This window comes from Erigeron canadensis, chromosome 8 (assembly GCF_010389155.1).
Source record: "Erigeron canadensis isolate Cc75 chromosome 8, C_canadensis_v1, whole genome shotgun sequence".
In the NCBI taxonomy this organism is placed as follows: domain Eukaryota; kingdom Viridiplantae; phylum Streptophyta; class Magnoliopsida; order Asterales; family Asteraceae; genus Erigeron; species Erigeron canadensis.
This window is the reverse complement of record NC_057768.1, coordinates 35,829,719-35,842,354: the sequence shown is the minus strand read 5'-3', so window position 1 is coordinate 35,842,354 and position 12,636 is coordinate 35,829,719. Positions and strand designations below refer to the sequence as shown.

The 12,636-nt window shown below is 35.8% G+C and overlaps 1 protein-coding gene and 1 long non-coding RNA gene across 2 annotated transcripts; both read right to left on the bottom strand.

Moving 5' to 3' along the window:
* Nucleotides 1-1,925: 1,925 nt before the first annotated feature.
* On the bottom strand, nucleotides 1,926-2,890 carry LOC122580413. Its single transcript, XR_006320790.1, has 2 exons — nucleotides 2,775-2,890; nucleotides 1,926-2,175 (listed from the first exon to the last, which is right to left on the bottom strand). It is a non-coding gene; the product is annotated as an uncharacterized LOC122580413 (long non-coding RNA).
* A 2,906-nt stretch (nucleotides 2,891-5,796) lies between these two features.
* LOC122578443 (photosynthetic NDH subunit of lumenal location 3, chloroplastic) lies at nucleotides 5,797-7,252 on the bottom strand. Its single transcript, XM_043750412.1, has 3 exons — nucleotides 6,897-7,252; nucleotides 6,292-6,578; nucleotides 5,797-6,089 (listed from the first exon to the last, which is right to left on the bottom strand). Exons 1-3 carry the CDS (start codon nucleotides 7,171-7,173, stop codon nucleotides 5,991-5,993), a joined length of 663 nt encoding a protein of 220 aa, XP_043606347.1. The 5' UTR covers nucleotides 7,174-7,252; the 3' UTR covers nucleotides 5,797-5,990.
* Between the last annotated feature and the right edge of the window lie 5,384 nt (nucleotides 7,253-12,636).

Genomic DNA, 12,636 nt, shown 5'->3' with positions numbered 1-12,636 from the left:
TATAGGTGGTGGTTCAATTTGTCACGCTGGGTGCACAGCACGAGGTCCATGACATCAAGGAAATGTTGGTATTTTAGTGTAATTGGGTTAATTGTTTATATAAGTCATAATAATACTTCATATAAGTATAGTGGTGCGGAGTGCACGCTTATATGAATTTATTATGATCGCCCCCGGGAGTGGGGTCCAAGGGGTGGCAGCCCATGACAAAAACGTCTCAGAAATTTAATTTTCGATAATTAAGGGACTTATTTTGCCATTCTTGTAAAGTCGAATTAAGGGCCTGGCATTCTCTCATTCTGCACATACGAATTCTTTTAGAATTCTCTCTCGTTTTCACGCACACTCTCAAACACAAAACATACAGAAAATTCTCTAATCTCTGATTGTATTCGATTGAGTAATTTGGGGTGAACCACCGAATTGATTCAATCTGATAGTGATCACACGCCTTCGGAGATTGAATAATATATCCGGTTTTGTTCGTTATTGACTGTATTTCCCCAACAGGAAATAGAGCCAAAGATGCTAGACTTCTACCATTATTTTATAATAGAGGTTGTCAACAAAATTGAAGGGATCCTGAACAAGGCAACTGGGGAGATTGTCTCCTGAAGGTATAAATGGGTGGCAATTCACTTTGTATATGAGATTGTTCGTAATACTATCACTAATGCACATAAACACAAATAAGAGTCCCATGGTTTTATTAGCGTTTAAGGTCAGAGTAAGCCAAGCTGTTTCCATACACAAGTAGCTAGCACTTGTTTTTTTGCAACAAACATATTCATTCCGTAGGGGGTTTGGTGATTTATTTTAGTAATATGGACATCAAAAACCAAATGTTAAGAAGCATTTGTGAGTCACGTCCCAATAAATGTTTACCCTATATATTGGTATTGTTTTCCAAGAAGGAAATCTTGTTGGTTCACACTGTTTAACAAAAGTTTTCTTGACTATACCAGTCATCATTGATCATTAACTAACTTAACTAAAAGCACTCATTAAATGCTTGAAAACTTGTTTTGTTGATTCATTTCTTTTACAGTTTTACCTGCTTGTGCCTGATTATTTCATACAATGAATAACAGGAGTCCGCGGTTCAACTCAAAACTAACAAGAGGAACAGCAAGACGGGTGATTGCTTAAACTGATCATCTTTATGAGAGTTCTCTTGGTTTCAATCAACTATGAACTTATGAGTTGCTACCTATTAGTGTCAATTTGTTGTCTGCCCATGAGGCCACTTTATAGCAAGATGGGTGACTGCTTAAACTGGTCATCTTTATCGGAGTCCTCTTGGTTTCAATCAACTATGAACTTATGAGTTGCTACTATTAGTGTCAATTTGCTGTCTGCCCATGAGGCCACTTTATTAAGATTATCTTTTCGGTCAACGTTGAACTAATTAAGTCCTATCTTCCCAACTTTTGTAAACAACTTATTACTACTAGATTATGGATGTACTATTATGCATGTCTCTCCCCATCTTAATGTAGGCCTGGCAAAATTCTCAGACCTGACCCTAAACTAGATTCGGGTGGACCTGAATAGTTAAAAACTGTGCCCGTAAGCTTTCAAATGGGTTGGACATATGGGCACAGCGCCACAGATTGGCATTATATTTTGAACCTATTGTACATTATATATCATTTATAACTTTTTTTAATCACAATAAATTTGAATATTTAAAATTATAACTAATAATTAAACTTATATATATATATATATATACACTTTTGCTGTCTACAGTTGGCTTTTGATTCATAAATCATTGATCGTAGCATAAAATGATCAATTGATCATGGCATTGTAATAGCTTAAAACAACTCATACCCATGTAGTTTTTCAAGGTAAAACAATAGAAATTTAGTATAATATACCAAATCTCTAGGAATTCATAATTCATAGCAATGTTCTATGTGTTTAATTAACTTGCCTTGAATTTGGGACATATGAGGCATTTCATGAATGTTTTGAAGTACATGAATGTTGACTTGAGGCGAAGATACTTTTTAACATAATTCCACACGTCTTTCCCTATCAAATCTCCCAGTGCTAGAAGATCAAATGCATACTTCTTAAGCTGATTTTACCTACCTTTAGCCCCTATATCCGCTATGTAAACACCCGTCTTCAAGGAAGATCGGGATCCCTTCTCCACATTATCAATCACTACATATAACAAGTAAAGCCTTTCATCAATGCAACAGGTTCAAAATTTGACTTCAAGAGTCAGACTGAAAAAGTTGTATCTCTAAATTTGATCTGAAGATTTAACCTTTATAAAACTTCATAACAATTTACTCTAAACCGTCACAATTACTCCAAAATGGAAAAATAATTCTCTGTTTTGAAGTATAAAAATACTTGACTATCTCAACTAATATAATGTGATAAGTTTGACCTCATAAGTCAAATGTAACCTATATTAAATTTCTTAACAATTCTTTTTCTGCTTCCTCCCAGCTTCATGTTCTTTTAATTGTTCAAATCTGGATGCGATAAAAAAAAAACCTAAGAAACACACAAGGCATATATATAATCTCGATATTTAAACAAAGAAAATTTCAGATTAGATGTATATATCTCTCCTAAAAAGTAATCCGCCCTGTGATTTGAACCATTTTTGGAGTCGTAAACATGTTATTGACTTCTTTGTATAATGGAGGAGGAGCTGCTTCAAATGCATATCACACACAAAAAAAAAAAAGTACAAAGATCCACAAATGTAGCAAATGATATCCCCATAGAATGAAAAAAAAAATTTTTACCTGTTCATCATCTTCATTTCTCAAAATCGGAAAATGATCTACCTTCATCAGAAATCATCTTCCTAAACATGTTCGTTCAAAAATATAAGCATTGACATACTAAAAGGATCACGAGGTAAAACCTTTGAGGTCCGAAAACTGGTGCTAGAGCTGTTGTTCGTTAGTTCGTAGGGTGTTTTTGGGGACTACTTCTTCCTTGAGTGACATCTCCTAATTGGGATGACTCCAAAAACGCTCCACCGCATTTTGTCAAATTCCGTCATCACCAAACGTCGAAACATATAGTCACTAATAGTAGTAACATGCTAATTCTACTCCATTTCTTATTAAAAGCATTTAAAGTACCCATTAACAATGACTCACCTGGTTATTGGTTACCTTTCTTTTATCCAAGCATTTTATCAAACACCTGGCATGCATAAAAACCACCTATAAACAAACTTTTTTTCGTAGCATCAAAACCTAATTGTCATGGTCAAAATCATCAATAGGTCAAACAATAGTAGTATTAATATTAATATTAAATTAATAAGTACTGTATAAAATACTCCATGTGGATATATCACCTCTGAGAAAATATATGAGGTCTTCAAGAATCGTAAAAATCTACGAACTACCATATTGTCATTTCATGTCCTGTGATTATGTAAACCAAAAAACCCTGTCTAATATTTTAACTTTCAAACATTTATTTTCCTAAAATGCTCCTTCTATCAATTACAGTCTCTGTCCCATTTTAGTTATCACGTTGACTAACTTTGACCGTAAATAACTTTGTTTGTGTCATGTAAGACTTGATATAAAATATATGAATGGATTAAATTTTTAATGTACTTTTCGTCCATATAAATTTCATCAAGTAACATATAGTACAAACAAAGTTATTTACGGTCAAAGTTAGTCAACATGACAACTAAAATGGGACGGAGGTATATATTTACCAAATACCCCTTCTCTCTCCTTAAATCTCAATCAATCATCTTTTTTCTCTCTCCTCTATAAATCATTTAATCCTCCAATTTATTCAAAATCTTTTATCTCACAAACCGTACATCGATAAATTATAAAAAGTATACGTGTGTTCTTAAAATTTCATGCTTTTTCCATTAGAGATGTCATTCAATATACTTTCGACGAATTTTTAAATTCGATGACGAAACCCGTACGGTTAAGGGATTTGGCTATCACACTTTATGACCTATCACCTCTACCATCTTACCGCAGCAACGCGTGGGTACTTACTCTCGTTATAACTGGTATACAAAAAAAAAGACCCGATTTGGAGATTAAAAAAAAGGAAAGGAAATGAAAATATGGAGAAAGGATTTAAGAGTGTATTATCTCTTTTGCTGACGTCACATACTTTATTTTGTCTGCTAAACTTTATCCCGCCAGAACTGTAGTATTTGAAATATTCCGCTAAAGACATTATGTGATGGATGATTCCTTTAAAATTGTTTTCAACTTTACTCGTAAAGCTTGAGATATTTCGATCATTAAATTAAGGTTAATAGTTAAAATTTAAAAATTATTTTTAAATATTTACTATTAAATTTAATTAAATGGTTAAAATCCTTAACTTTACTAATGAAGTTATAATTAACTTTAAATAATCTCAATCAAGAATTTTTTTTCATTTTTCATAAATGATAATGACGGACCATATCAGACAATGTTTACATTTCAGCGAAATAAGATTCTTCTGTCTATGGCTGTCAATCTCGACCCAACCCGAAAAAAGCAGGTTAGGGTTGTGAAATCTCGACCCGTCAACCCGCTAACCCACTAACCTGATTTTTTTCGGGTTGGGTTCGGTTTGACCCATTAGGTTAACAGGTCGACCCGCCAACCTGATAAGAATTTAAATTTATATAATTTTTTTAATAGGTCGACCCACCAACCCATTTGACCCGTCAACCCGCCAACCCATGATCCATTTGACCTGAAATTTACCCACCAACCCATGATCTATATGACCTGATTGACCTGAAATCAACTCGTTAACCCGCCAACCCACCAACCCATTTGACCCGCCAACCCAAAACTCTACCCGTCAACCCGATTTTTTTCAGGCTGGTGGGTTGGGTTCGGGTTGACAGGTCATGGGTCAGGGTTGAAATTTCTGACTTGAATTTTTTAGTGGGTTTGGTTACGGTCAGAGATTTTCAACCCGCGAACCCGAACCCATTGACAGCCCTACTTTTGTCTTTATATAACCAAACATATTTTATTTTAGGACTAAGTGCGCTGGAATGCAGTTAACTAATCAATAAAAGTTATTGTGTGCACAAACTCTAGGTTGGCTTTATTGTATTCAGGAAACTTGAAATTATGTTTATTGTGAACATAAAACGGATGTGGGACCGGTTACTTCACATAAAACTTGTTTATTTTCATATATTTTTTTATTGTGTGCATAAACTAATCCCAAAAAGTTATTGTGTGCATGTCACGTAAGCGGTCAACGGGTCAACGTGAAAATGGTGACCATCTAACTTCTTACCCGGTAACTTTTGTTTACTATGGGACTCTTGAACAAGTTTCCTGAATACAATAGAGCCGACCTAAAGTTAGTGCAAACAATAACTTTTCAGGATTAGTTAACTGCATTCCGGCGAACTAAGCCCTTTATTTTATTGTGTTATCCTTCATTACAAAGACTTTGGATGATCTCAGTAGTCAGTACAGATGTGTTACAAGTCTCTTCCTATCCTATGTAGGCCTAGCAAAATCCTGGACCTGAACAAAAGACCTGCCCTAAACTAGATTCTGGTTGACCCGAATACCTAATTATAAATTGTGCCCGGGTACCTAGTTAATATTTGAAATTACCAATGTACTTGTATATATACCTTTAACAAGTTCTTTTAATGATTATAAAAACTTCCCGATTAAGTCAACATACTTTTGTGGTACGTCTACAGTTGGGTAACTTGGGTTTTGAGTCATAAATCATTGTTTGTAGCATAAAACGCTCATGGCATATTAGCATTGTGTCTCAAAACAAGTTATATCCATGTAATTTTTCAAGGTAAAACAATAGAAATTTGTAATATAGCAAATCTCTAGGAATTTATACAGCAATGTTCTATGTGTTTAAGTTGCCTAAAAAACGGGCCTTATGAGGCATTTGATGAATGTTTTGAGACACAAGTTGATTGGAGATACTTCAGAATCATGGTACATAAATGATACATTTTCAAGGGAAGACACGATTTATGCCATTTTAGTCATAACTTCTTGAAGAATAACACTTGTGTCATGGTACAGTAACTCTGTCTGTGGAAGGTCTTGTTTTTTGACCGCATCTTCTAGCTGTAAAACAAAAATTATCAATCATGGAAGATACCTGGATTGGTTTTCATATATACATTTTGACTTATTATAAGGTGGTCTTTCTACCAAAACCGAGGTTCTTAATATAAATATAGTCATATATTTGAGGTTTAAGTGGTCACAAGCCCATAAAATCAGAAGTAAGGAAGGAAAAATGCTTTGAATGACTAGAATTAATTACCTTTTCGACGGTATCGAACAATCTATTTGCAAGATCAAGAAGCGGTGGCTTATCATCTGGTGTGGCAGCTGAGATCACTTTATCAAAGTCAAAGTACATGAACGTTGACTTGAGGCGAAGATACTTTTTAACATAATTCCACGCGTCTTTCCCGATCAAGTCTCCCAGAGCCAGAAGGTCAAATGCATACTTCTTAAGCCGAAATTGCCTTCCTTTAGTCCCTATATCGGCTATATACACACCCGTCTTCAAGAAAGACCTTGTACCCGTCTCCACATTATCAATCACTACATATAACAGTTAAACCCTTTCATCAATGCAATAGGTACAAAATTTGCATTCAAGAGTCAGATTAAAAAAAAAAAGTTGTAACTCTAAATTTGACCTGAAGATTTAACCTTTATAAAATTTCTTAACAATTTACTCTGTCTTGAAGTATAAAAAAAGTAATTCTCTGTCTTGAAGTATAAAAAAAATACGTACTTAAGAATCTCAACTAAAACGTGATAAGTTTGACCACATAAGTCAAATGTAGCGTTTTAAAATTTGAGCAAATGGACTGCATATATATTATACAGAGAAAGGGATGCTAGAGAGTTACGTACTATTGACAGCCCGGGGTATCGGTATAGGTCCATTCAGCCAAAAACCATTATCATCAGCTAGAGACACTGCTACATTAGAATTGGCAAAAATTCCAATAGTTCCAAGGCCTAATGCTAGTCTTCTTGTTGGTTTTAAAATGTTGTTTTGACCTTCTTCCACCTTGTTTCCGACCAAACGAGAGGCAGCTGCCTCTGTACGGGGCTTGCCGTCACCAGAAAGTTTTGATATGACTGGAATAGTGCCCAAAATTTGGCTTAAATTTGCCGTGGAAGCCATGGTTGTTGTGTGTGATGATAAGTTGATAAGAGTATTATGGGTTTGAGGTTGTGATATTGGTGGAAATTATTGGCCACGCAATGAACATCCAAAGTTTAAAGGCTATTTCTGTAATTTACTTACTCAATTAAAGTGAGGGGATCTATATGGATGCGATAAACGGGGTTTGAAAGTGTCCCAAAGTATTAACAATTTGGTCAAACAAGAATCCGAGGTAGCTAGGCACAATTTCAAATTAGGAATGCCACGTAGTTTTTGGTTAAACCGATTGCATCTGTTTGTTGCCAAAAGATTTGAAGGTCCATTTGGCATATGGGTAAAATTATATTAACGAGTTTGGGCAACCGTTTATTTGACCAGGGACGATAGCAATCAAAATGAAGGTCTTGTTTTTTTTTTTTTACTTAATAGATGATAGCAGTCAAATTTTATAAGAAATCTATCATTATTTTAGTGTCTTAATTTTTTAAATGTAATGTCGTTGATTAAGATTTTTTTATTATCTATTATTTAGTATAATAATGTTTTTTTAATGTAATCGTTTTTATTTTAGTATCGGAATGTTTTTCTTACTAATGTAATATTTAGTTTTTCCTTATGTAATAAATTTATAAATAAAAATAGTGTTATTTAATTTTGTGTTAAGTTAAAATAAAAAATTGTTTTATGGTGTAAAATAATTTATTAAGGGTAAAATGATAATTTTGTATCCAACACTTTTATGAGAGAGTGTGTGATAATTATTAGTCGTATAAGATAGTATACATAGATTGATAATAAATGTAACGAAATAATAATAAGATAGTGAGAGTGAATAGAGGGAGAGTAAAGAACAAGAAGTAAGAAAAAGAAAGGTAGACTTTATTGCACATCACACAATACTTTCCCTAGTCTGGTTAACCCCTCACTTTCGTGTTCGTTATGGTCATGGAACACTATCCTGGTTCTGCGAGAGCTCTAGGAATTGCGCCCCCCAATTCCATTCGAAGCGACAACACTTCTCTCTAACATAGGTGATTGCTCACAATCATTAAAAGCTATAAGTTTAACCTCTATGATATCACTGATTTGATATAGGAATGGGCTAAGAAAATTTGCAACTCACTTTATTTAGGTGGGTTCTTCCCCCACAGTGACTGCAAACTCCCTTTGATGTTTCAGGGTGCTCCCCCACAATGACCTCCTCTATTCGTACAATTAGGTTGTCCTATTGAACCTAGATCATGGGATCTCTATTTACATCTAGGTTAGGTTTTCCTTCGTACAAATTTACTCAATGGGCTTTAGCCCTATTCCTCTCGACGACTTATAAACTACCTCACTACTTAAACCTTTAGTTAGCGGATCCGCAATGTTATCCTTTGACCTTAGATAGTCAATAGTGATAACTCCTGTTGTGAGCAGTTGTCGTATACTATTATGCCTACGACGAATATGTCTTGACTTGCCATTATACATTGTATTTTGAGCTCTACCAATAGCCGATTGGCAATCACAATGTATACAAACAGCCGTTAAAGGTTTTGGCCATCTTGGAACATATTCCAAGAAATGTCGTAGCCATTATGCTTCTTCCCCAGCTTTATCCAATGCTATAAATTCAGATTCCATCGTGGATCTAGCAATTAGCGTTTGCTTGGACGATTTCCAAGTTATAGCTACTCCTCCAAGAGTAAATACATATACACTTGTGGATTTGGAATCTTTTATATCGGATATCCAATTCCAATACAGCTGGATCTCGACCAAAATGCAACCCATAATTCTTTGTATATCTCAAGTATCTTAGTAATCTAGTCATAGCTTTCCAATGCTCCGAACTAGGATTACTAGTATATCTACTTAGCCTACTAACAGCATAGGCTAAGTCAGGCCTAGTACTTGTCATGAGATACATTAAGCTGCCAATTACCCTTGAGTACTCCAATTGAGCAACACCTTCACCTCTATTTTTCGATAGGTGTTGCGTGGTATCTATTGGAGATCGAGCGACTCTTGAGTCCTCGGGACTGAATTTCTCAAGGATCTTGTCCACATAGTGAGATTGACTTAACACTAGACCATCTTGGGTTCGAGTAATTTTCATTCCAAGAATGACATCTGCTAAACCCATATCCTTCATGTCAAATCTCGCCTTCAACATGTCTTTGGTAGATTTGATCATACTATCATCACTACCCACAATGAGTATGTCATCGACATATAGACAAAGTATAACATATCCCTTAGATATGTCTTTGACATAAACACATTTATCACACTCATTAATCCTGAAACCATTGTCGAGCATGACTTGATCAAACTTTGGTGCCATTGCTTTGGAGCTTGTTTCAATTCGTACAAAGACTTGACAAGTTTACAAACTTTGTCCTCCTGGCCAGGAGCGGAAAAACCCTCAGGTTGTTCCATATATATTTCTTCATCAAGCTCACCATTGAGAAAGGCGGTTTTTACATCCATTTGATGTATTTCCAAATTTCTCAATGCTGCAATCGCAAACACCAATCTGATCGAAGTTACTCGAGTTACAGGCGCATATGTGTCAAAGTAATCAAGAACTTTTTTTTGTCTATATCCTTTGACCACAAGCCTTGCCTTGTATTATCAATAGAGCCATCAGCTTTCATCTTTTTCTTGAATATCCAACGATGTTCAAGTGGTTTACAACCAGGTGGAAGACGAACTAATTCCCAAGTATGATTCTGCAAAATAGAATCAATTTCACTCTTGATGGCTTCTTTCCATTGAGGCGCTTCTTGTGAAGTAACCGCTTCATGATATGTTTGAGGTTCACTCATAACCATATAAGAAACAAAATCAGGCCCGAAAGATTTTTCAATCTTTTGCCTTTTGCTTCTTCGCGATTCTACTTCTTCTTCCTCTGATTGTTCTTGATGATCATCTGGAACAATCTTATCAACCGGAGTTGATGTAGAAGCTTTTCATCGATCCAAACGAGGAAACACGTTTTCAAAAAACGATGCATTCCTTGACTCAAGTATACTGTTTTTGTGTATTTCAGGGTTCTTAGACTCATGTACTAGAAACCGATATGCACTACTATGTTCAGCAAGACTTGAGGATTCACAATCGCTACCATGCTTAGCATATCCTATGAATACACAATCAACAATTTTTGGTCCTATCTTTTGAACTTTAGGTGGTGGAACCACCACCTTTGCTAAACACCCCCATACTTTCAAGAACTTATAGGATGGTTTTCTATTAAATCATAACTCATAAGGTGTAACATCCTTTTTCTTGAAAGGTATTTTGTTCAAAAGATAGTTTGCTGATAAAACTGCATCTTCCCACATATTTTGGCCTAAGCCCGAGCTTATTAACATGGCATTCATCATCTCTTTAAGAGTTCGATTTTTCCTTTCAGCAATGCCATTTTGTTGTGGGGTATAAGGAGCTGTTTGCTCATGGATAATACCATTTTGAGCACAAATTTCAGCAAAAGGAGAAACATATTCACCTCCTCTATCGCTCCTTAATCGTTTAACCTTTTTGTTGAGTTGATTCTCAACCTCATTTTTGTACAATATAAACTTGTCTATTGCTTCATCCTTGCTCTTTAGCAAGTATACATAGCAATACCTTGTACAATCATCAATAAAGGTGATGAAATATTTGTTACCACCTCGAGTGGGAATCGATCTAAAATCACATACATCGGTATGGATTAAATCAAGTGGCTCGGTGTTTCGTTCAATGGATTTGAAAGATTTCGTGGTTTGTTTAGCTTCAACACAAGTTGGACATTTAGAATTAGAATCAATGTTAAAAGATGGTATACAGTTTAATTTAATTAAACGACGCATTGAATTAAAATTCACATGTCCAAGACGATTATGCCAAATATTAGAAGACTCAATCAAATAAGCGGAAGTAGAAGCATTTTCATTCACTTTCTTAATAGGTACAACATTGAGCTTAAACATACCATTAAGGGCATAGCCCTGACCAACATACAAACCACATTTAGTTAACACAAACTTATCACTTTCAAACACTAAACGAAACCCATTCTTGTTAAGCAACCAACCCGACACAAGACTCTTGCGCAATTCGGGAACATACAACACATTGGTTAACTTGAGCTCTCTCCCCGAAGTCCACTTGAGGATCACATCGCCTTCACCCTTGATGTCGGCGGTGGCGGCATTTCCCATATACAACTTGTCTTCACCGGATACTTCTTTCAAGTTATGGAACATAGTCTTATCCGAACACACATGACGGGTTGCACCCGTATCAACCCACCATCCTTTGATTCCATCGGTGGTAAGATTGAACTCTTCCAACTTAGCCGTGAGGTCAGAAATCATAGCAACAAGAGACATGTCATCATCGACCATATTTGCCCTTTCCTTCCTTGAATTCTTGCATTGATCAGCTCGGTGACCAGATTCACCACAATTGTAGCACTTCCCTTTGAACAAACTAACCTTCTTCTTCTTCACACCACCATTCTTTGGACTCAAATCCATCTTTTTTCCTTTGTTCTTCTTAATAGGACATTTCCCTTTACCCTTGAAATTACCTTTTCCTTTGGAACTTTGGCCATGCTCAACAAAGTTGGCCTTAGCAAGACCTTCAATATGACCACCATTTTGAGCAACTCTATTGTCTTCCTCAATTCGAAGACGAACAACAAGCTCTTCAACGGTCATAGGTTTTCGCTTATGCTTAAGGTAATTTTTAAAATCCAACCAACTTGGGGGCAACTTTTCAATCATGGAAGCAACTTGAAATGTTCACCAAGAACCATTCCTTCTGATAAGATTCACTGATTATTATTTGCAATTCTTCAACCTGTGCCATAACAGTTTTAGAGTCAACCATTTTAAACTCTAAAAACCTTGCAACTATGAACTTTTTAGTTCCGGCATCTTCAGTTTTGTATTTCTTTTGCAAAGACTCCCATAATTCTTTGGCAGTCGTTATTTTGCAAAATACATGATACAGTGAATCAACAAGGCCATTTAATACATAGTTTTGGCATAGATATTCAGAATGCTTCCAAGCATCAACAGCACTTACTGATTGAGCATCAGTAGAACCTTCAGGAATTTGAGGTGTTGTTTCAGTTAGGAATCTCGCAAGATTCAAAGTGGTCAAATAGAACAACATCTTTGGTTGCCACATCTTGAAGTTGTTACCAGAAAACTTTTCTGGTTTTTCACAGTGGTTGGCCATAGTTTGGGCAGCTTGGGTACCTACTAAAGGTCACATGCTTGTAGAGACAGTATGTCCTACAGATTGAGAAACATTTGCACCAACGGTGTTGGTGGTGGTAGAAGAAGTAGTTCCTTTAGTAGAGAAGTTCATTTCAGTAGGGATGGGCATGGGACCGGTCTCGTCCCGTACCAGTCCCGGTACCGACGGTACCGGTCCCGAAAAACCCAAAAACATGGTACCGGTCCCGGTCCCAAATAAGGCGGGATCGAGACGGTA

Bases quoted from the DNA above. Each gene is read 5' to 3' on its own strand.
- LOC122578443 (XM_043750412.1), bottom strand. From the start codon at position 7,173: ATGGCTTCCACGGCAAATTTAAGCCAAATTTTGGGCACTATTCCAGTC. The intron at 6,579-6,896 runs GTACGTAACTCT...TGTTATATGTAG, and splicing joins GATACCCCGGGCTGTCAATA to TGATTGATAATGTGGAGACG. The intron at 6,090-6,291 runs GTAATTAATTCT...TTTGTTTTACAG, and splicing joins TGTTCGATACCGTCGAAAAG to CTAGAAGATGCGGTCAAAAA.